At 41.9% G+C, this 25,418-nt stretch overlaps 1 protein-coding gene across 1 annotated transcript in view; it reads left to right on the top strand.

Moving 5' to 3' along the window:
• The window catches only part of Fryl (FRY like transcription coactivator), a 228,747-nt gene that overhangs the window by 43,699 nt on the left and 159,630 nt on the right, over window positions 1–25,418 (top strand). Inside the window, exon 3 of the mRNA XM_051198380.1 lies at window positions 16,137–16,265. Coding sequence (XP_051054337.1) covers window positions 16,220–16,265 — 46 coding nt within the window. The 5' untranslated portion in view covers window positions 16,137–16,219. The remainder of the gene's footprint in view (window positions 1–16,136; window positions 16,266–25,418) is intronic.

Consider the following 25,418-nt stretch of genomic DNA (forward strand, 5'->3'; position numbering starts at 1 on the left):
TTTTCATGTTAGTAGCAATTCACGTTTGGAGAGGGGGACTGAGTTGGAGCTGGGTTTTAAAATTGTCCCTCATAAAAAATAATGTTTGGAAGTTACAGAAACTTCTCCATTTGAAAAATAGAAACCACATATTTTTGGGGGGTAAAATTCCCGATACTTTCTAAGTAATTTAATTTAAATAGTCAAGGTCATGGGAAGGTAAATTTTCAGGAGATCATGAGAAATGTTACCTTGTGTTTATGTTTCTATAGTATAAAACTACAAGGAATTATCTTGTTGTTCTTAGCAAACACTTGATTGTTTCTGGGAATAGGATTTTAGAGTTTTCAAAAAATAATTTCAAAACCTTCATGTTCATAGGTAAGAAAAAAAATACTATGTGCTACTGATTTCCAGTAATAATACCTTTAGTTGAGATTGACGAAAGGAGTTTTTAATCTGTAAAATAGAGAGTCTACAAAACCAAGTTTTGTGTAGCTCCTGGTTTGATGGGTTTGACCATCTCAAGAGGTGCAGTTGTTGTAGAGAGAGATTGCCCTGCACATAGGGCTGATGTAACTGGCAGCCATGCTGAATAGGCCTGCCAAGGTGGGAGACATGACTGCCTCACTTGGCCCTCTCCAAGTCTCCTTTCCACCCCCATTTTTAGGTCCACATGAGAATTAGTTTTTAGTATAATCACAATGTGAATTCCGAAGCCTGATATATATATATTCTCTCATGAATAGGTTGAGAAGGGTGGTCTGGGAGCTGGGTGAGTCACACCCATCAGGGCATACCTCTGCTTACAGACCCAAGTCTCCTGTCCAGTGTTTGCATGTTGTCTGTGTAGGGCATGGCTCGATGGACAGGTGGGCGGTTTCCATGCTGCCTTCTGTCCCGGGTGCTCAGACTCTAGAAGGGTTTAACAGCATTGCTCTTCATTGCTTGCATTGCTCTAATACAGTGCCTCTCTACTCGTGGGTCATGATGCCTTGGGGGGGGGGTTTGAACCCTTTCACAGGGGTCACGTAAGACCATTGGAAAACACAGGTATTTACATTATGATTCATAACAGTAGCAAAATTAGTTATGAAGAGCCACCACAGCATAAGCTAGATAGCAAAACCACACTTACTCAGTGACTCTGAATTCTATGAGATGGAGCCAAGGACCAAATATTCTCTCAGAACAGAGCTGGAGTAGAGCAGAGGGGGCACTCGGATACTCTGGAGGAAATGATGACTGAGGGAGAGATTTTCATACGAACAACAGGGTGATGACTGGTCCTTTACATCCTTGTTGGGTCCACCTTGAAGCTAGGCACAGCTGTGGACAGTCACAGTGTTTAAACACGTTAGTATCCTTCAGGATGTTTGTGCTTTAGGCTGGAGATTACTTTTAAGAATCATGGCTAAAATGAGGCTGACACTTCCCTTCACAAAGTTGTTTACTGGACATGATTAATTAGACTGCACCAAAAAAGAATTAGATTTAGTCTATGAAATATAAAACAATCTCTGATTTGTTGGTCATACTACAGTTTCTTTCAGTTTGATGGGCTTGATTTATTTCATGAAATATTCAGTAGAAATTATGTGTTAATTATGTGTAACTGTCCTGTTTTGAGAGTTCTGAAGTTAAATGCGTTGGAATCAAGGTTGCCTTTGTGTGCTTAATCGCACGCAACTCCATACAGCAGCTCTTTCTGTTAAAAGGACCAGATGTTTGGTATTTCAGAGTTCATTGAACAGTGTTCTCAGTTCCCCTGTCTGTAAAGTTGAGCTTCTACACAAGTTGTGGTTAGTTGGGTTAAAATGAAGAATGCATTTGGGGCACCCCACCTGGTGGGCTGTCAGGGACGGGTGCTGGTTTTGTTGTTACTGTTGGCTTATGGTTGGCATTTCTAGGGTGTCATTTCTTAGGGTGCAGTGAACCAACTCTGAATTCTCCCCTCCTATATTTGTAATTGTCATAGACCAAAGTCAACCACCGTGCAGAGTCAAGCCTGCTTGTGTGTGGAGTCAGAGGGGAGGATTAGGCTCTGTAGCCTGTTTGTTCTATGTCGTCATCTGTAGTGACCAAGCCTATTTGGAATGTTTTATTGCCAACTTTGAAATGTATTATATTCTGTATAGAGGATGTTGATCTGAATAAATTACTTATTATCTTTTAGACATTTCTAGGGAGGGGCCCATCAACTGGGACCATCAGTGTCGAGCACAATACTTTCTTTCATAAATGTGGGGAGGAGGCAGTAGCAGATAGCCAATTCCAGAGGGCAGAGCCAAGAGGTGTTATGTAACTCAGGGTACAGGATAGCATCTGGCCATAGGGCCAGGCACCCTGGGAGTTGTGCCAGGGAGACTTTCAGCGAGGTGGTACCATTGAGCCCAAGTATGTAACTTAAAAGGCTTTTGAGGAATGAGCGGTTTGGAGTGGGAGATGGATCTGGGAGGAGCTGGGGGGGGGATTGAGAGGTGAATGTGATCAAAATGCATTGTATGACTAAGTGAAATTTTCAAGAAATTAATAAAAATATGTTAAGAGTAAGAAAAAGAATTAATCTCTTTCTTAGCTCTCTACACAGAAGCAGGAAGCAGTTGGAGATAGAAGTTGTTTCCCCAATTAGTCTTGGAGCAGGGAAGGCTGTCACCTCCTCCATTTCAGCTGAAGCCTGTCTCTTTTGTGCAGGACTGTGTGGCTCAGATGTACTCTTAACTTCAGAGCACCTGAAATATATGCATGTCTGTCTTCTGCTTTGTCTGTAGACCCCTTAAGGGGGCTTGTGTAGCTAAATGCCATTCATTGTAGATTCTGGGGGCTCTCTTGGATGGCTGATGAATATGAGACACACAGCTTCTGATGGGTGGAAATGCCATGGCAATAGCCAATTCAGAGATGCCCTTAAAAAAAAGAAAGACAGGTTCGTGGGCAGCCTGGCTGACCTTGATGAGGCCATGAATGACCTTGAATTCCTGAGTCTCTTGGGTTACACATGGGTACCACATGACTAGTTTATTTGACAAGCACTCTGCCCACTGAGCTCTGTTCCCAGCCCAACCCCGAAGATACCATTTCCAGATCCCCCCTCCCTCTCTCCTTCCCATATCCTTGACTGTCTTGGAACTTACTGTGTAGATTAGGCTGGCCTCAAACTCACAGAGGTCCTCCTGCTGGAGTGAAAGCAGTCAGTTTCTCTTTATTGAAGGGCTCCTCTGTGCGTCCTTTTAAATTATACTTCATGTTAGTAGCAATTCACGTTTGGAGAGGGGGACTGAGTTGGAGCTGGGTTTTAAAATTGTCCCTCATAAAAATAATGTTTGGAAGTTACAGAAACATCTCCATTTGAAAAATAGAAACCACATATTTTTGGGGGGTAAAATTCCCGATACTTTCTAAGTAATTTAATTTAAATAGTCAAGGTCATAGGAAGGTAAATTTGAATTGTAATTTTCAGGAGATCATGAGAAATGTTACCTTGTGTTTATGTTTCTATAGTATAAAACTACAAGGAATTATCTTGTTCTTAGCAAACACTTGATTGTGGATCAAAATCAAAAGCCCTTAAGTAGATTCTGTCTCTGTGTAAATTAGACATTAATGAAGTATTGGAAGTTAATGTATACAGGAGCAACTCTGCCACATAGAAGTTTTATTTTTGAACAACCCATTGTTTTTCAGATAAGAAGTAGAGGAGACTGTGCAGCTAAGAGCTGCTTGACTGGGATTGCCTGTGCAGCTAAGAGCTGCTTGACTGGGATTGCCGGAGGTCAGAGATCACGTCTGGACTGAAATTTGCTGCTGTTTTCTTTTGTATTGAGCCTATAGTTTTACTTACTTAAAAAAAAAAAAAAAACCATGAACAATGAATTTTCACTAAACAAACAAGAAAAAAAATAGTACCATCAAAACTAAAAGCTAGTACACATATAGTATGTATATATATATATATATATATATATATATATATATATATATACACACACACACACACACACACACACATATAAAATAGACAGTTTTTAAAGAACATTTTAGAGCTTGTTTATGAGTTTTCAAATAATACACAATATGATACCTGATAGTGTGTGGGCACTCTGACAGTTATGCATAGTTTGCATATTGTCGGTTGAATTCAACACATGTTTCTTTCGTGCTTGACTATTTATAGGAGAGCAGCTTTGCCAGGGTGTTCAGGAAGCGAACTGGTGTGTGCACCCTTTAGTGGCTCTCAGGCCTAAGCCCCATCTCAGAACCACAGGGTTTTACGGCAGGAAGAAGTGTTAGAGGAAATTCTATACACTAACTCCTTGAATCCCACCCCACTGTAACCAGTCCATGGCTCAGTAATGGGAGGAGACTCAGCCTCTGCTCCTTGCCAGTTGGAAGAAATTATTTTCATGGAGAATGATGGAAGTACTGTTTTTTTCCCCCCTAAGTAATTTAGAGGTGATCACAGTATACTGCAGGGTGCTCCAAATAACTCCATGTGTATACTAGGTTGTTAAAGAAACATACTGTGAATACACTTGATACATTTTTAAAATTGTGGCGAAGAGCCTGAGAAACTTCCCTTGTTCCTGTCTTCTCACCCCTTGTTTGGGTGTAGCTCTTGTTCCCTTTGTCCTTAGAAAAGCTACTTAGTCCCTCACCTTTGTCACCTGACTCCAAGGTCAAAGGCTTTCTGTACTAGGCAGGTGATGTTTCCTCATGTATATCCTGGAAAAGGATGTGTACAGACTCCACCCCCACCCCCTTTTAAATGCTGGCCTAGCTCACATGCCTCTGGATACCAATGCAACGCTCTGTTGTTGCAAGCTGTGAATCTGCAAGTGTTGTTTATGATGTGCCCAGCTTGATACCAAGATATGATTTAGGCACCAAGAGAATTTGGATTATTTAATGCTGCTACATAGTAAAATGACTTATCAAATGTTCATGTGGGCACATACAGAGGCGCGATTGTGCTCCTGCAATGCACGATATAAATACTGAGGTTGTCTTAGAGAGCCAGAATGGCATGCCGAAGGCAAAGGCCTTGGAGTGTGTTCTTATCTGTGGGAGTTCTATCTGTGACAAGTCCTGTTGGGATGCTGGGTGCAGTAGCTGTTGACTTCAGTTTTGACTTTGCCTTAAATAGTTTTGGTCCCATTCTTTTTATAATCATTGAGTTATCTGCCTTTGATGATCTTGGTAGAGGTGTTTTTATAGACGTTATTTTAATCAACATGTCTACTTTTAAAGGTTAACAAAAAAACAATGTAGTTAAAAAAAATTAGATGGAGAGCGGAGACTGAAGAATGGGTGTTGGTGTGCCTGCCCCTTATCTCAAACTCCCATCCTATTCTTGTGACCTCTGCACCATTCTTTTCCGGAGCCCCTGATTATTTTGATGTATGCCCTGTGTCATAACACTCCATCCATAAATATTTCAGTGTGACAGAGAAACCCTGTCTTGAAAACAAAACAAAACTTTCAGTGTGGAGTCCTAATAGACAAGGACTCCGGTTTTAGCTGATAAAGTAGAATCTTCATCATTTTGGAGAATTTATAGAAACATAGGTATTTATAAAAACATAGCAACATTGAAACTTAAGTGAGGGGGGAGCTGCTGTAGTGATCCAAAGGAAAAGAGAGATATTAACTATTAGTACATTGCCTCGTGTTACATGCAGACTTGTGTACACACATGTGGAGGTCAGAGGGCAACTTGTGGGAGTCAGGTCTCTCCTTTCATCACACGGGGCCAGGGGATCGAACTCAAGTCGCCAGGCTTAGCCAGGCAAGAGCCGTTACCCCAGAGCGGTCTCGCCGAGAAAGAATAAGATTTTTGAAATGGAATGAAAGGAACCAAGACATTCTCAACAAGCACTTGTACCAAAAAATAAGACACGTGCATGAAACACCAGTTAAGGCCTTTACAGCAGTTTCAAAAAAGGGCTAACTCAGCACTTTGGGGCAGCCAGCGTGTGCCTGCATCACAGACAGGTTAGTCTGGGAGGAGAGCCAAGGACATTTCATACCATTTGAGATAGCACTTCTGTTTCAAGACTCATTTTTGAGGAGGAAAATTAAAACTGTGCACACAAACTGCCAATCAAGATCCAGCAATATTACATGCAGCCACGAAGAACGGAGCTTAAAGCTAATGGTAGGGAGAGGAGCAAGTGAAGATAAATATTGTGCAGTCACCACTGGAAATGGACAAAGCTAAATGGTTAACCCAGACATTACTATGAACCTATTAGGCCATTAAGTATAACTATTGAACTATAGGTGTTTAACGTTAAGGAAATATGCCTTGGGGCTGGAGAGATGGCCCAGCAGCAGTTCAGAACACACGTTTTTTAGAGGACTTGGGTTTGATTCCCAGTAACCTCATGGCTGCTCACAGTTACCCTGCTGTAACTCCAGTTCAAAGGTTCTGACTCCCTCTTCTGACTTCTGTCAGATGTGTGTGTTGTGCACGTCCACGCATGCAGGCAAAGCAACTCGTACACATGAAATAAAAATCTCTAAAAATATTTCCTTATTTACTTTTTTATGTGTGTGTTTTTCCTTCATATATGTGTGCATACCATGTGTATGCCATGCCCACGGAGGCCAGAAGAGGGCGTGAGATTCCCTGAGCTGGAGTTACAGATGGTTGTGAGCTGCCATGTGAGTGATGGGAACCAGACACCAGTCCCTCTGCAAGAACAACAACTTCTTTGAACCACTGAGCCACCTCTCTAGCCTCTTAGGTGTTAGAATTTTGACAGATTTTCATTTATTACTTTACTAGGGAATTGTTGCAAATGCTGCTTGCTGTTGATAGCATCTGTGATATGTTAAACAAACCGAGATTGCTTATCATATGCCAAGCACGATTTAAATGCTTTTCATTTTTAATTCTCATAGTAGTCCTGAGAGATTTTATCATCCTTATTTATGGACAAGTAAATGAATGTACTCGATCATAAAGATGGAGTCACACCTTCGGGGTCTGTTCATTGCATTTAATTGTAATTTTATCTTCAGTACCTGGGAAGTTACTATAAATATTTTGATTTTTCTCTTTGTGCTTAAACACACACACACACACACACACACACACACACACACACACACACATACACACACACAGTTGCAATGTTAGTCAAGAGTGTATTTGTTTTTTTAAACTGGATATATTTCATCTTTTGAGTATATCATTTTTTTTCCCTTCCAGCTGGTCCTCTGTGTTATTCTTTGACCACTGTAACAGTTCCTTATCCCTGGGAATAACAGTTAATTGAATACCCTAAACATTCCTTTTTTTACACCAGATCATATAAGGTAATTTTCAAGTATGCAATGTACTTAAGCATATTCCCTCTAGCCCCCATCCTCCCTGCCTCCCCCTGTTAGTTCTCTTTGTCCCCTGGACAGTTTTGTTTCTACATTTGTGCCACCTGTACATTTATAATTTTATGTGTCTGCATAAAACCTGGGAACCACAGATGAGAGGAGACATGTAGTAGTTGTCTGTCTGAGAATGGCTTCACCTACTTGCTGTGGTTACCTCCCATTTTATCCATTTTCCTGGAAGCAACATGTCATTCTTTTTTATTGTTTGAGAATTTCTTACATGCATATAATGTCTTTTTCATATATAATGTGTTTTTTAAATATAATATATTTTGGTCAAAACTTTCCCCTTCCCCTAGCTTCCAGTTTCTTCCCTACTTCTACCTCTTGTTTTTCTTTCCCAACTTTGTGTGCTTTGCTCTTAACCCATTGAGTACACTTAGTGTACGTGGGCATAGGACCATGTACTGGAGCAAGAGGAGCCTCTCAGGGTTCGATCCCTAAAGAAAACTGATCTCCTCCCTCAATAGCCATCAGTTACCAATATCTCCTCAGCCAGGGGGAGAATTCATGCCCTTCCCCTGTTTGTGCTGGCATTTGGGCTGGCCTGGTCTTGTGCGTGCAGTCTATCTTAGGGTTTTATAAAGTTTTATAAAGTTTATAAAGTTTTATAAAGGAAAACATTTAATTGAGGTGATAGCTTAGTGTTTCAGAGGTTTAGTTCATTATCATCATAGCAGGGAGCATGGCAGTGTGCAGGCAAACATGGTGCTGGAGAAGGAGCTGCTACATGTCGATATGCAGTGCAGGCAACAGGAAGTACACTGAGTGTCATACTCAGTGAAGCTTGAGCAAAAGAGACCCAAAGCTTGCCCCCGCATCCACACACTTCCTCCAACAAGGGCACACCTACTTCAACAAGGCCACACCTCTTAATAGTGCCACTCCTTTAGGGGGACATTTCCCCACACAGTCACAGCTGTTGTGAGTTCCTGTGCACAGACTCTGTTTTCCTGCAGATATCTGTTTTCTTGGAGTCTCATGTCTTTTTTTCCTCCCTCTCCTGCACTGATCCTGAGCCTTGGGAGGAGGGGGTATGATGTAGATGTAACTGTTGAGAGCTGAGAACTCCATAGTCTCTTATTCCCTGCTCATTGCCCAGTTGTGAGTCTCTGAATTAATCACCCTCTACTGTAGAGAGAAGCATCTCTGATGAGGGTTGGGAGATGAATTAATTTGTCTGTCAACTATTCCTCTGTGTGCATGAAAAATACCATCCATTGTGTATGCACCACCTATTCTGGCTCCATTCTCCTACTGATGAACATCTATGTTGGTTTCATACCTTAGCCATTGTGAGCATTGATGGGCAGACCTTGGTGCTGTAACTCAGATAAACTTAATAAAGCTGAGTCACATAGTTGGTCACTTTTAACTTTTGAGGAAACTTGTGGCCAGTTTCCATAGTGGCTGGACCATTTCACATTCTTACCAGCAGTGTACAAGGGTGCTCATTTTTTTTTTTTTTTTTTGACACAGGGTCTCATTATGCAGCCCTTGTTGTTTTTGATGCATAGACCAGCCTGCCCCTACCTTCTGAGTGCTGGTATTAAAGGTGGGTGCCCCTGAGGCCAGCAAAGGTTCCCTTTTGTGGCCATCCCTTAAAATATATTTGTGTGTGCATTTCTGATTATCTTTCTAGAATTTGCTCTGAGAAATGTCATTACTGGATGAAGGATGATAGACCTTTTAAAAACCTCTTGATACAAGTGGTGAGACTGAAGGTGGCAAATATCACTCTTCCTTGAATTTAGAGAAGTTGAGTTGGTGCAATAAATTTGAGCAAAGTAGGTCATCTAATTCCTCAGTGGGCATTTGTGCTTTTTTAGTTTTTTTTTTTTTTTTTTTTTTTAATAGCTGTCAGACTTTGCTCAGTTTGTTGGAAGCAATAAACAGAAAGAAGGGAGATTTATGAAGCTGTGGCCCTTGCCTGCTTCATGACTTTGAGGTGCTTGGTACTCTCCCTTTCTTTAATTTAAAAGTTGGATTAGCCTAGACGCTCTCTTACTGCTGAGATCACCTAGTCAGTAAAGTGCTTAACTTGCAAGTATGGAGACCTTTGTTCAAACCCCAGAACATTTCATGGAAAAGCTGGGTGTGGTGGTTTGTGGTCCCACAAACTGGAGACACAGGCAGGTAGATCCCTGGGGCTGAATGGATGAGCTCTGGGCCAGAGACTATATTAAAAGAGGTGGACAATGCTTCTGAGTATGTTACCTGAGGTTGTCCTCTGGGACACACACACACACACACACACACACACACACACACACACACACACACACACAATCATGTGTTCACACACCTGAACTCACATAGATATGAAAAACTCACATTACACATTATTTGTATAAAAGCATATAAATTAGGCTTCTAAAAATTTGTATGAGTTTTCCTTGATGTTTGATCTTACCAAACCACAGAGTCATAATTAGATAAATCAAGTTCCATAATTTCATTTTTAAAACTATGGATACAATAAATGTGCACATTAATCAGGGTCCTTAATGATCCCCCAAATGTTTCATTTTTAAATGACATTTTTAGATAAAAATGACATCTCCCCCCAGTGGTTCACATGTTCCCTTTTTGTGACAACCAAGAACCAAAAAAATTTGGCTAATTAATAGTTTTGGGCTGACTACATTGCTTGGTAGAAAAAAGCAGGTGCTGCTGAGCCTTAGGACCTCAGTGGGGTATATCAGCCTACAGGGAGGAAGTGGAAAACCAGTTCCTGCAAGTTGTCCTTTGACCTCCACACATCTGCCATATTATGCATGAAAACATGCATGTACACACAAAGTAAATAACATTTTAAAAGTTTTTTTTAAAAAAAAAAGTATGTTTTTTGTTGAAATGGTAGGCTTCATTGCGTTTCTTGAATGTATCTCTAGCATCTTCTTGGGTAACTTCTGGGAAGACTTAACTGCAGGTTTGGGACATAACTGAAGCTACTTGGAGAATAATTAATGAATAATTGGGAAACTGAAGAGGTTAGGTCAGGTTATTCTAGAGAGGACAAGATTACTGCACTATAATCTGACTGTCTAGGAATTCCTGAGCAGTGTGGATGGAATAGAAGAAATAATCTATTGAAAATTGAAGACTGCTCCTCTGTAGTATGAACAGCATAATTTGGGAAAGCACCGTATGTGGTGGTTATCAAAAGTATCTATACAGAGGGAGTTTTTAGTATTGCCGGGTGTGTGTGCATACACGTGTGTGTGCTACATGCTTCCAGGCATGAGCACGCACAGAGGATGTCACTCTCCACCTTATTTCTTGACACAAGTTCTTTCACTGAACCCAAAACTCACCATTTCAGCTGGGCTGACTGGTAGGTGAGCTCCCGGAGCCCTGATCTCCACTCCCCAAATGCAGAGGTTACGTGCATGAGTGGCCACGTCAGGCTGTTCTATGGTACTGGGGATGTGAACTCATAACCTCTTGCTTATACAGAAAGTGCTCTTACCTACAAAGCCATATCCCCTTCCCTAAAGGATGGAACTTTACTTTATAGTTGATGTTTTCAATTCCATAAAGTGAGGTAATTGTGTATTTTAATTATTTCCAGTTACATGTTTTTATTATTTTCGTGTGTGTGTGTGTGTGTGTGTGTGTGTGTGTGTGTGTGTGTGTATGTTATCTATGGGGCTTATACACACACGTTCAGTGCTTGAGGAGGTCAGAGGTCCTGGAGCTGTAGTTACAGGTGGTCGTGAGCTGTGGGAGGTTAGGATGGTTAGGATGTGGGTGCTGGAACCCACACTTGACTCTCTGTGTTTGTCTCATATGTATTGGAGCACAGTGCTAAGTTTAGAATATACAAATGCTCATTAGAGTATAAGTGGTACACTGTAGTGCAGTGGTTCTTACCCTGTGGGTCACCACCCCTGGGTGTCGAAAGACCCTTTCACAGGGCTTGCATATTAGATATCCTGCATAAATATCAGATATTTATATTGCGATTCATAACAGCAAAATTACAGTTATGAAGTAGCAATGAAAGTAATTTTTTGGTTGGGGGCCATCACAACATGAGGAACTGTGTTAAAGGGTCACAGCATTAGGAAGGTTGAGAACCACTCGTATAGAGGGTGATTTTATTTATTCACTCCATTCACCACAGATGGCTCTAGTCTATAAACATTCATCAGCTATGTGGTTTCTGCCAGTTTATGTGCAGTGCAGTTATCACCATAGATTTTTAGAAGTTGGGAGTAGAAGGACAGTTGTGCATTGGAGACATGTTCTGCGTTGATGTCTACTAGGATCCCTCTGCATTGAATCTCAGGGTTCTCTCTTGCTTCTTAAGACTGGTTGGGGACACAGAGAATATCCTTATTGATATATTCTTGATTTCATGCCATGTTTTCCTGTGCCAACATAGAAATATGATAGGAAAATTGTACGAAAAATGTGTATTCATTCATCAGTACTTAAGAAAATGTATACACTGGTGTGTTTTCATTTGGTTAAATAGTAAAATATTTCTAGAAGATTCTCTAACATTGTGAATGAAAAATCTGCTGGTTGCTTTTCTTAGATCAAGTACTATGATACCACTGTTCTGGCTAAAAAATGCAAAGTCAACAGAATGTTGACAAATTTACCTGCCGAGGACATTGCTTTGTCAGCAGGAGATTTATTAGGAGTTCTCCCCACCTTCCCCCTGTGTGGTTCTGCCTGGTTATACTAGCTCAGATCATTATACAACATCCTGTATGCTATAATCTGAGATGATTTTCAACACAATTTGTTTTCATATTCTTTCAAATTAGAACTTTGGAGGTAGCAAGATAGGTCAGTGGGTAGAGGCACTGACAGACTGACAACATAGTAGAAGGAGAGAGCCAACTTTGTAAGTTGTCTTTTGACCTACACACACACACACACACACACACACACACACAACATATCAAAAATTGAAACCTTATGAAAGGTGGTAGAGCAATTCAGAAGTTTAAATATAAACCCGCTTTTAGAAAGTTATAAGCCAGGTAGGTGTAGGTGGCACACGCCTTTAGTTCAGCACTCAGGAGGCAGAGGCAGATGGATCTCTGTGAGTTCGAGGCCAGCCTGGTCTATAGAGTGAGTTCCAGGACAAGTTGCAAAGCAACACAGAGAAACCCTGTCTCGAAAAACTAAAAATAAATAAATAAAACAAAATAAAAAAGTTATAAAAACTGAGGCTGGAGAGATGGCTCAGAGGTTAAGAGCACTGACTGTTTTTCCAGAGGACCTGGGTTCAATTCCCAGCACCCACATGGCAGCTCACAACTGTCTATAACTCCAGTTCCAGGGAACCAGATATCCTCATACAAACATACGTGCAGGAAAAACATTAATGCTCATAAAAATAGATAATTTTTAAAAAGTAATAAAAACCATAACATTTCTAAATAATTACATCAAAAGTGACTAGAGGTTTGAATTGTGATATTGTCACTAGTAGTTTTATGATCATTATTTTTCTTTGGCAATTAAATGGGTGGCAAAGCTTCTGTAAAGTTTTCATCTTAATAATGTCTTACCAGTGTGACTCACAGGATGTGTTCATTGTCCACTTAATTCTTTGTGATTGGATGGGTACACTCACAAAGTCTTTGGTTTATAGATTGTGGCAGTTTGTGTTTTCCATATTGGTTTGGATGTCACAAGTAAGAGCTGTGATGATTACAAGTGGGTATGAGCGCTGTTGCCTGCTTACAAAGGCTGGGAGAGTGCTAATGTAACTTTGAAAAGACATTTGTTTTTATTTTTAATTAGGGGTATCTGTGTGTTATGTGGGTGCAGTGCCTGTGCAGGCCAGAAGAGGGCGAAAGAGCCCCTGGAGCTGGAGTTACAGCTGCCAGGGCTGGGACTTGAACTCAGGTCCTCGGAAGAGTAGTAAGTGCCTTTAACCTCCCAGTCATCTCTCCTGCCCCCTCATTTTGTTTTGTGTCATTTTATGAGACCTTACAGGGATCCAGGATAGTTTTAGTAGTAGGCCAGATTTGATGTCTTGCAGTACATTTCTGTCTTTGGTTGAAGCATGATACAGTTCTAGGTTACTACATGTTTGGCATTCAGGAACAATATAAAAATATATTTGAAGTGTAAATTTACAATTTCAAGTTGGAATCCTCCAAGTAATTTTCCCTAATCTTCTTTCTTTTTCTTTTTCTTTTTTTTAAACCCAGTAGGGTAATCCTTTCCACAACATTGTATAGGAATGCTAGTGTTTTCTATAATATTTCTTTTAAGGAGTTTTTCATGTTATTTTATTTATACTATGAGTGTTTTGCTTGCATGTATGTCTCTGCACCACATGTGCACCTGGTGCTTCTGGAGGTCAGAAGAGGGCTTCAGATTTCCAAGAACTGAAGTTATGGATGGTTGTGAGTCTCCTTGTGGATGCTGGCAGTTGAACCTTCGTTTTCCGAAAGAGCAACACTTGCTCTTAATGGCTGAGCCATCTCTCCAGCCTTTACCCAAAGTCAGCAGGGGCTCTAAACCCTTCAGGAGGCAGACTTTTCATGAGCAATAAGCAATCAAGTTGTCCCTTAATATTGAGCCCAAACCCATCACGTGTTGAGGACCGTCCTTATCCCCACCTCCCCCCCTTCCACCTTTTGACGAATCCCAAGCACACAAATACTGAGAGGATGCTAATGAGCAGCCCTTATCTTCATTCTGTGTTCATTTTTTGCCCTAATTGCTTTGGCTTATCATTTCCTACACGAATGCGTATCATGGAGACATACCTCAGATGTCTTACTAAAATGAAGATAATTAAATCTCTGGCATTTGTGCTGTAATTATTTCAAAAATTGTTTTGGAAAATGAGATTTAGAGTGTTGTCTGGTGGTCCGCTCCAGTCCCTGGATTTAAGTTCAGCATACCTGGGCCTGGAGGACCTCGTTTGGGCTTCTGTTGTCTTTACTTACTGCATGTCTGTCATTTCTCCCACCGCAGGTGGAAGTCATGCTTGTCAAGCCTTCTGTCCCTTGACTGTGTACTGGATTCTCTATAGGTTTGTCAAATACCAACTGGCCTCCTTTATCTGAGCTCTTAAATTAAAAAAAAAAAAAAAAAAAAAAAAAAAAAAAAACAACAACAGTGCCCTTATCTCTGATCTCCTGTACAGCTTGAGCATGGGCAGTTAACATAAGCTTTCTGACCCTTCACTGTCTCAAAAGCAACATTATAAAAGTAATAGTAAAAATTACTCTCCTTAAAGGAAAAAAAAAGTTCTCTTCATCAGTGAATCCCACAAGAAATGGTATGTAGGGAGACAAGAGGAAAATCTGATCAGCATGCAGAAAGGCTGCCCCCCCCCAAAAAAAGAATAAAATACCTTGGATACAGACATCTCCCTAAACTGCACTCCTGGTAAAAATATAAACACCAAGGAAAACCAGAGAAATTTTAATGAAATACTTTCCAGGGTAGTCATACATTTGTTCAAAAGTGAGAGACGGAAGGTGGAAAGGCTGTGTGTGCTGAGGGTGCTGGAAGCTTCAGGGGACAATGCTGGGCATGTGAGCTGGTGACAGAGTAGGCGCTGGACAAGCTTGCTGCATCGGGGCAGCAGAGTGGCCAGGAGTGAGGCAGCATGGGAGCCCAGTCCTCATCGTACAGCTGTCCTAGATCGAGTTGTGACATCCTGCTTTTGCTCTCTGAGTTGGGTTTACTTCTCCTTTTTACCCAAATTTTTATTTATTATTTGTGAGTGTGTCTGTGATGTGCATATGGGCTACCTTACATATGTGGGGGTCATAGGGCAGCTTTGTGGAATTGGTTCTCTCCAGGAGTCCTAGAGGTCTGGCTCAGGCCATTGGGCCCAGGGCAAGCTTCTTGGTGGGCCTGCGGTTGTGTTGGTCATCCAACTTTTTACCCCCATAGTCATCAGTCTTGTGAGTTGTTTGCAAGAGAAGGCAAAACTTAGTTTAAATGTTATAAAGTATTATACAGTGTGTGACTGTACCAATAAGATAGAGTTTGTGTACTGTGAGGGAGAAAAGATGCTGAGATCCAAAGACAAGGGAGATAGCAAGAATATGGCAGAAGTATGGGTATCCCTTTTCCCCTCTTCCCTGTCCCTCCCCATCCCCCCCCTCCTGGTCTGGATTCTGTTCAACCATTAGAACAGGTGGTTATAAAGATGCTTGGGCAGGGTGGTAGTGGTGAACACTGTTAATCCTAGCACTTGGGAGGCAGAGGCAGGCAGATCTCTGAGTTTGAGGCCATCCATCCAGGTCTACAGAGTGAGTTCCAGGACAGTCAGGGCTACACAGAGAAGAAACCCTGTCTCGGTAAACAAAAACAAAAACAAAAAAAAGAAAGACACTTGGAAATCGGAGCAATGTTTGGTAGTTGATATTAGAGAGAATTATTAGTATGCAATAGGTACTCTAATGGACTGCCTTATGTTTTAGAACAGGGTGTATCGAATTATCTACACGTGAAATGCTTGGATGTCTGCCTTTTTGTCTCAGAATAATCTGGAGGGTGGGTAGGATATGAAGCTATGAACGAGATGGTATTCTTTGAGCTAATTATTGCATTTGGGAATAACAGAGGCAGGTCTTTATCATCCTCGATAATTTTACGTTGGCTGGACAATTTCCATAGTCTAAGGGAAAAATGAGTAATGTGTCACACTGGAGGAGATAGTAGCAATGGATGAGTGATTGTGACATGTGAGGCTAGACACGAATTACCGCAAAAATATTCTTACAAACATCCCTGACAGGCAAATGCTGTGTTTTGTTTCTCTTCAGAGACGAAGCCATTTCTTTGAATCTGGGCAGTTAACCCCTAAATGCCGAGTTCTCCAGACTGCTTGAGAGTTGTGCAGAATTAAATGCTCCATGTCACTACCGAGAACCTAAGTCTGGGGTGGCACCACGGTAAGATCACAGTAAACGCTACAAGTTAAGAGTGATTGAATCTAGAAGGAGTTTCAAATGCCGTTTTTTAGCTTCCAGCGTTTATTACAGTTTCTGTGTTATTCGTGTTTCGCATAGATGATATAGCTGATATGATTAACTTAATTGGGAAGAGGTTGACTTTGGCTCATGGTTTTGGAAATTCTGGTCTGTGAATTGCTGTCTCATTGCTTTAGACCTGCATCCAGAAAGCAAAATGATGGGTGGGGTGGGGTGGGGTGGGGTGAGGTGGGTGGGTGGGTGCAGGATCCCACAGTTACCTTCAAGAACGATTCCCCAGTGATATGATTCTAGTTTCTACCATCAACCACCAAATTAGGTATGTGGGTCATTAAAAGATGTATGCTGTTTTTAAGATTACTATTATTTTATTGTTGGTTTGTTGTTGTGTGTGTAGGTATTTTGCCTGCATTTGTGTCTGTACTGAGTGTGTTCTTGGTGCCCCAGGAGGCCAGAAGAGGGCATCAGATCCCCTGGAACTGGAATTAAAGAAGGCTGTGAGCCTTTGCTTGGGAGTCAAACCCAGGTCCTCTGCAGGAGCAGCCAGTGTTGTTGACCACTGAGCCATCTCTCCAGCCCCCATTGGAAAACATTTAAGATATGAACAAATAGCACATTCAAGGTTATGAAAATTACTCAAAATGCTTAGAAATAGAAAGTTAATTTTTTTTTTTTTTTTTTTAATGTGACCTTTCTTATCAGACAGAGACGGCAGTGGATATGGTTTTGCTACTGGAATGACCCTGTGCTCTGTCTCCTCAGGGCAGGTTTTCAGGTAGCTGGTATAGGATCAGCCCACGAGCAGGTTGGGCCTGGGAAGCAGAACAATGTGGCCTCAATTGTGCCACCCTGCAGGGAGAACTGTAGCTGTGAGAACTGATTTCTCTTAAGTAGGAAACTAGTTGGAGACAGAGGCGGATCTCAGAGTCCTTGTACTTTGCATAAACCATCATAGAAACTGCTCAGCAAACACACGAGGTCTCCTGTATGGCATCCAATGCGCGCCCTGCGCTGCAGCCCCTTCCTTTCTGAGATGTGAAAGTGACTGTGGGGTTAATAGTGACCCAGCAGGTGGTTCTGTGTGCCGTGAGCAAACACTAGGACAGCTTCCTGTCTGGCATCAGCGTGGCTCCACACCACTGTGTGGCAGGGCTCCATAGATAAGAGCCAGTAAAGGGGCCAAAGGCAAACAGCAGACTTACCGTGTGAAGACCGAGGTCATGTTCACAAAGCAAACACAAATGAGCAGCCACGGGCACTGAGAACTTTTAGGGTAGGAAGCCTAACGGCTTATAGATAGGACGTTTTTTTACCCCCTTTTTGTGGCAATTGGGCGAATGGATATTAATTTTGTTCGCTTTAGGCTCAGAGGAACCTTGGAGAATGTTTCTTAGAAATGTTTTATAAAAGTCAGGGTTTTTATTTGTTTGTTTTTTATTTTTTTTTTCTAGTGAATACACTACTGCTTTTGGGAAAGAAATTTAAATCTTCCTTCCCTGTTATTCACCTAGACAGAAATTCCTGCACCCCACCCCCAATTGGTGACCGGGTCTCATGTATCCCGGGTTGGCCTTGAATTCACAGTGTAGCTGGGGATGACTGTGAACTTCTGATCCTTTTGTCTCCACCTCCTGAGTGCTGGGATTATAGGCGTACCCACCACGTGTGGGCTTGAACTCAGGGCCTTGTGCATACGAGGCAAGCAAGCACGCTACTAACCGAGCTCCATCCCCAGGCCCATAGATAGAATTTACATTACTCTTAAATGTTCTTTGAGACTTAATACTAAATTAAAGCTTCACCATGAGGGAGCAGTGTCTTTCAGTGGATGAAATAGAGTCCTTGACCCTTGAAGTCCTGAGTCAAGGAGTAAGGACAGGAAACTGACTCAAATCAGACATCAGCTTGCCTTCTTCCACAGCCATTTCCCTTGATATGTGTAGGGGCAACTGGGCTCCATCTTCAGAAATGCTACATTAATATTTATTTTCATGTCTCGTACTGAAAGAAATCGATTGTGCATGCGTGTGTTTCACTGATCGTATTTGACTTTTGAAGTTATTAAAATGCATCCTATGAAGTTACAGACACAGTTACCCAGGCTGCTCCTACCTCCTGTTTTCCATTTGTTTGCTTATGACTCTCACTCTCTTGGTTCCCTACAGGAAGGCAGGCAAAGGCAGGGGGGAGGCAGGTGGTTCTGATTGGGTTTTACAGCTGTTCTCTTTCTATGTATGCCTAGCTAACAGTGAGGTAGTGGGATTAGCTCCACGTGCTCTTGTTACTATGTGGAACAGAAACAAACGCTGTGATACTGATGACTACATTTATGGAATTTTAGTATTAACTTCTTGAATACTTTAACATGGTGTTTTAGACGGATCCATTTTGTCACTTACCTTTTGATGTCTAGTCTAGAGTTTCTACTCCTGGGAAGTATGATCGGTTGGAAAGGGGATTTGTGTGCCTGTGGCTGTGTGTGTTTAAAAGTCTAAAGTTCTCACTGGCACAGCCTTATGTTCTGTGTAAGTTGCGAGATCTGGTAGTGAATTTTCAAAATGATAAGAATTATCTTTGGAGTCCAAGTTATTGTCTCTCAAGAGCTTAAGTTTATTTGAAAGAAAGGGTACACCTTAGACCAAAGTCAATTTATTTTTACATTATCACAGTGAAGGCTGTCAGAGTCGAAATGTTAAACCTGGTGGACACTAAGTATTTTATGGCATGAGAATTGCAGCTAACACCCACTCGATGAGCGCATGCATCTGTGGCCAGCAGTTTTACTCACTGCAACTGCTTGCCCTGTTATCAGCACTAACAGTGATGTTCTCAAAAATCAGCTTCCAAGCAGCTGGTGCCGGGTGACCTGCTGGGCTTTAGCGCCGCCTAAGCTCACATGACACCTCTTTGCTCTTTGCCTCAGATAGTATAGCCCTTAACTATAGTCATCAAGGAAGTTGGTCCCTGTACCTTTCCTTTGTGCTTCTGGGTCCAATAACGTAGAAGAAGTACCTTAAGATGGACTTTTTAAAGAGAGTCGTGCCTCCAGCCCTTTCCGGAGACCTGGCTTTGGATGCCAGAGATAAGATCCAAGGAAATTCCCCCAGATTACTTAAGGTGCGAAGACTGTGCTCCACAGCCTCTGAGAGGACAGTGGATGACCCAGGCGGGAGTAAGTTGTGTGGAAGTCACGATGACAGATGTCAACATCAACAAATAGGTAAAGTAAAAAGGCATTGCTTTCAGTTCTTTCAAGGTGTTCTCCAGGAAAGTCAATTATTTTACTCAAGTAAGATTTTAGTATTAAAAATGTGTAATAAAGAAACTATATTTGACCCAAGTGTTTGAACATAAAAAGCTTCATTTTTGATTTAGAGAGGGAAAAGAAATGATGTAAACTAGTGTCAAACCATCAGGTCTGATAATTCTGACCTTTGGCCTTTGGGAAATAATCTGAGGAAGTATTATTAAAAACTCTTGTTCTTAAAACCCATGGGCTATGAGAAGAAACCCGAGTCTGATCTGCCTACTAGAAAAGTGGCTTATTTTTTGTCTTTTAAAAAACATCTTTTTTCTTGTTTTATTCTAAAGATAACAACTATTTGGGTAGTCTGTACCTCAGGGGTCGAGCACATAGCACGAGGAGGGTCCCGTGTGGGATGCCTGCCCTACAATAACAAGCGAGCCTCACAGTATGCAAGGATTACTGTGCATCATACTGTTTTTGTTACAAAAATCAGTTTTATACTGGGCAACGGGCAAATGAAGAATGCCCTGATGGAAATTTCTGATCGAGACGTTGTCGCCGCACCTTGCTGGGAATGTTTAAGAGGCTGTTTTCTGAGGGCCTCGGTGTCCGCTCTGCTGCCAGCCAAGCACAGGTGTCTCTCCATCGCATTTGAAATATGCCAGAGCGTCTGGGTACAGGGATAGGCTCACTTCATCTTTTAAGCATGAACATGAATAAAATTGACTCAGCTTTGCTGTGAGTCACTAAAATATTACATAATTATTCATTTTTATGTCAGCTCATGTCTTCTGGTGATTGCTTCTTAGTGTAAATTTCCACATGCTGTTAAAATTTGTACAGGCATGGTGACGTTACCATTAAGAGAGTTTCCAGTTTAAATCTCAGGCAGGATTTGGCAACCTTGTTGCTTTGGATTCTCCCCAGCATTGTTTCATGTCAGTTTAAAAAAAGTACAGTTGTATTTATGAGAAACTATAACTTCTACTTTAAATATACCAATTATGTAAAAGGATGGAAACTGGAAACTTTTTTTTTTTTTTAAATAAAGAAAGTATATGTTGGGGTGCACAGGCCAATAATCCTAGGCACGGCAGAGTATGGAGACTTGAACTCATCCTAGTCCTCCACCAGTGCAGCGTCCACCAGGGCTGTATCTGGTCCTGTCTACAAACAGACAAGAGAAACAGATCTTCCTCTTTGGTGACTGGCGTTTGGGTAGCATTTCCCCAACGATGCGGCTGCTGAAAGTCTTCGATGCTAGCCATGACTTGCTGGTATCAGATGTTAGCTTAGCTGTTTTGATATTTCTCACACTTCTAGAGTGGGGAGGGAACGAAGGCACTTCGTTCTGCCTTTTACCTTGAACTAAAACCCTCGATCAGTCAGTGCACTCTCATGTTCAGTAGCGTGTTTGCGCTCTTGTATGCAGTTGTGTAACGCGCTCAAAATTCACTTTTTCTTCTTTCACTTTTGGTCTTAAAAAACTTAAGTCTTTCCTGGTTGTGTGCCACACCTGACTTGATAGAAGCTGATACTGAACTGTAACATGCCACACCTGTTTTTATGGTCTCTTTAATTTCTGAACTTGATCTGTGGTTGTTCCTTCAAATGGCCATACTCTTTCTAGTGTTGCCTACGGGTTACAAAGTATACTTACCAGGGTTTTTGCAATTACTGTTAAAAAAAGACTATGCCAGTAAGACTTTGTGTGTGTGTGTGTGTGTGTGTGTGTGTGTGTGTGTGTGTGCGTGCCGCGCGCGTGCATGCACACATGGGAAAGTCAGAAGACAGTTTGGAGAGTCTGTTTTCTCCTTTTACCTTTATGTGGGCTCCAGGATGAAACTCAGTAGTCAGGGTGGTATAGTTAAGTGCCTTTATTTGCTGAGTCATCTTTCCAGCACTAAGTTTGTTTTGGTGTGTGTGTGTGTGTGTGTGTGTGTGTGTGTGTGTGTGTGTGTGTGTGTGTGTGTGTTCTTTCAAGAGCACAGGTTCCTCCTCCAGAGAACTTCAGTTCTCAGCACCCAGGTGGCAGCTCACAACTGCCAGTAACTCCATTTCCAGGGGATCTGACACACCTCTAGCCTCTGGTCACCTGTAGTTGTTTGTTTGTTTGTTTTACTATTTGTTCTTTGGGGATCCACTACCCAGCTCCCAAATAAATACATGGAGACTTATTCTTACTGTTGAATGCCAGGCCTTAGCTTGGCTTGTTTCTAGCCAGCTTTCCTTAAATTATCCTGTCTCCCTTTTGCCTCTGGGCTTTTACCTCTGTCTAGTCTATATGCCTATCTTTACTTCTTACTCTGTGGCTTGCTGTGTGGCTGTGTGGCTGGGTGGCTGGGCCCTGCCAGTCCTGCCTATTTCTCTCTCCTGCCTTTTGGCTGTTCAGCTCTTTATTAGACAGGCACAGTAACACAATTCTACAGAGTTAAACAAATGCAACATAAAAGAATGTAACGCATCTTTGCATCTACAGCGTAAATGAGTGTAACACATCTTTAATATTCTACAACAGGTACCCACATACACATGTTAAATAAACACTTTAAAAACATGATCCCCCCCCCCCTTCTTTCTTCCCTTCTCCTTCCTCCTTTCCTTCTGTTGTGTTAGTCAGATTTTCTGTGTGACAGAATACCTGAGAAAAGCAGTTTAAGTAGGAAATGCTTTCTCCTGGCTCCTGGGTTCAGTACGCCCTTGACAGAGGTGAGCAGCTCCCATCATGGTATCCAGGAAGCCGAGAGGGGGACTGCCTGTCCCTATGGAGCTTTCTACTCTTTACCTTTTATTCTGTCTGGGATCCCAGGCTGTGGGGTGGTTTTACCCACAGGCAGGAAAACCCTCTTCTCAGTTAACTCCCTCTGGAAATGCCCAGGGTGGCTTCACCAACCCTGTTTTCTTTCTGTCCAGCCAAGTTGTCAGTATGACTCACAACCACAAGGACACAATTCACTGATTAAGAGTTTATATGGTGTGTATCTTCTTACCAACCAAGGTAAAACAGAACACACTGAAGGAGTGTATAAGAAACTGATATCTGCCCCCCCCCCCTCCTTTGAGACAGTGTTTACTATGGTGTATTGACTGTCTTGGAACTCACTATGTAGACCAGACTGACCTTGAACTCACAGAGATCTGCCTGCCTCTGCCAAGCACTCGGGTTAAAGGCCTACACCATCACACCCAGCTGGTTCACATTTCTAAGGGTGCATGTAATAAGTGTTCTTTGTGGAATTATTCAGCCCTAACTTGTCTCATCAGAAGTAAAATTCAGCTTTCTGAAATGACTTTCTTTGTTGAGTAGTGTAGAGATTTAAAAATCAGGTCCTTAAATTTCAATTATCCCCCCAAAAAACACTTTTTTTTTTTAATAGTAATTTTTATTAGGAAGTGTGCAAAATGTACCACAAGCAGGTTTGTTTGTTTGCTTTTTTGTTGTTGTTTTGAGACAGGGTTTCTCTGTGTAGTCCATGCTGTCCTGGAACTTGCTCTGTAGACCTGGCTGGCCTCAAACTCACTGAGAACTGCCTATCTCTGCCTCTGGTTCCCAATGGGGTGGGATTAAAGGTGTGCACCGCCACTACCACCACCACTACCCAGCAGGGTTATTTATTTTTAAAAAGTGTGTGTCTGTCTGTCCATCTGTCTGTCTGTCCATTTGTGTGTGTAGAGGTTTGTTCACATGAGTGCAGGACATGGGGAGGTCAGAGGTGACAGATCCCCCTGGAGTTGGAGTTACAGGTGATCTAAGCTACTGGACATGGGTGCTGGGAACTGAATTCAGGTTTCTATTCTGCAAGGGTAGTACCCACTCTTAGCCACTGAGCCATGTTTCTAGCCCTAAGTTTTCTTTCTTCCTTCCTCCCTCCCTCCCTCCCTCCTTCCCTCTCTCTCTCTCTCTCTCTCTCTCTCTCTCTCTCTCTCTCTCTCTCTTTCTTTTGGTGGCTAAACAAAGTTTAAAAACAAAAGCAAGTAATAATCAAAGAAAAGATTTCTGTTATTAGACTAACAGTATAAAATGAAACAAAACCAAAAGCAGCAAACAAAGGCCAGGAAAATACATCGTCTCTGTAACACAGCAGGATCTCCCCCACCCCACCCCATTATTATTGTTATTTTTGTTTGTTTCTTGAGACAGGGTCTCATGTAGCTTAGGCTGGCCCCAGACCTATTTACCATGTAGCAAAAATTTACTTTAATTCTTTTTATCTCTCTTTTTTAAATTATTAATTTTATTTTTTACATTCCAATCCCCGTTCTCCCTTCCTCCTTTCCTCCAACTCCCCTCCACTGCCCACCCCCCACCTGCTCCACGGAGAGAGTAAGGCCTCCCCTAGGAAATCTACTAAGTGTCCCGTCATCTCACTGAGGCAGGACCAAGGCACCTCTGCACACCCACACCCCTGTGTCTAGGCTGGGCAACATATCTCTCCATATAGAATGGACTCTACTAAGTCAGTTTGTGGTTTACTGTTAGATCTTCGACACACTGCCAGTGGCCTCATATATTGTCCCAGCCACACCATTGCCACCTATATCAAGGGAGTCTAGTTTGGATCTTATACAGGTTTTCCACTTGTCAGACCTGAGTCAAATCTCTCACTAGCTTGGGTCAGCTGCTTCTGTGGCTTTCCCCATCATGGTCTTGACTCCTTTGTTCATATTATCACTCTTCCCTCATTTTGATTATACTCCAGGAGCTTGGCCCATTTGTTAGTTGTGGATTTCTGCATCTGCTTCCATCTGTTTCTGGAAGAGGGGTCAAGCTTCTCTGGGGGGTTATAGGATTACCTTAATTCTTAATCCTGATACCTCCACTTCCCAAGCTCTAGAATTACATGGTGCTTCTATATGAGGAACATATTCGTGACTGTCCTCACACTCACATTTCAACAGTTGACAGTGCCTAAAGAAAGATTACTTAGAAACCGGCACAGAGCACCTTTCCTGTGCTCCTTCCTTGAACACACATCAGATCAGTGCATCTTCCAACCCTTACCTGAGAAACTTGTATGTACAGTAGATGGTGATTAACACAGACCCACAAGTGACCAAAGTACACACACAGAGAGACCGTGGAATGCTCAGCACTAAAGGAAATATATTTTACCTCCCTACACCTGCCCCAGGCCAAGGCATCACTGTGCAAGAGGAGTCTAGAGTGAGAGCCAGAGGCATGAAAGACTACAGCGGAGCATCTGGACGCAGCAGGACAGCTGTTTATGTGAACTTAGAACCATTGCAGCCGTGTACACATGACCAGTGCTGGCTGAAACCAGACCAAATCCCAGAGATGAGAGGTGTAGAAGGATTTTTCTTTGGAATACTAGCTCACAAATAATGACATAGAGACTTATTATTAATTATGATAGCTTATGCTTGTTTCTAACTAGCTTTTATAATGTAACCCATTTTCCTTTATTAACTATGTTCTACCACATGGCTTTTACCTCTATCCCATTTTGTCTGTTCAACTCAATCAGCATCTGGCTGGCTTCTTTCTTCTTCCCAGAGTCCTCTCTGCCCCGAAAATCCTGCCTAGCTATTGGCTGTCCGGTTTTTTTAAGTGACACATATTCCCAGTGGACAAAAAGATTATTCCACAACAAAGGGGAGAGTTAGACACATTCCTTTTGTCATAGTTCTGTCATCTTGTCAAAGAGTGAGTCTACAATCAAGGCTCCTTTGATTTCAGTTTGTCCCTGTGTCAGTTGGTCTGTCATGCTTCAAGTTTCTGCAAGTCCTTGATTGCATTTTTATGTAATAATAGAAACAGAAATTATAGTCCACTTATGCAAGAACCTTTGTGAACAGGTGACTTGCTCCCCAACCTCCAAATGCAGTAGTGTAGCCAGAAGCTATGG

The sequence above is a fragment of the Phodopus roborovskii genome, unplaced genomic scaffold (assembly GCF_943737965.1).
Source record: "Phodopus roborovskii unplaced genomic scaffold, PHOROB, whole genome shotgun sequence".
NCBI classification, from domain to species: domain Eukaryota; kingdom Metazoa; phylum Chordata; class Mammalia; order Rodentia; family Cricetidae; genus Phodopus; species Phodopus roborovskii.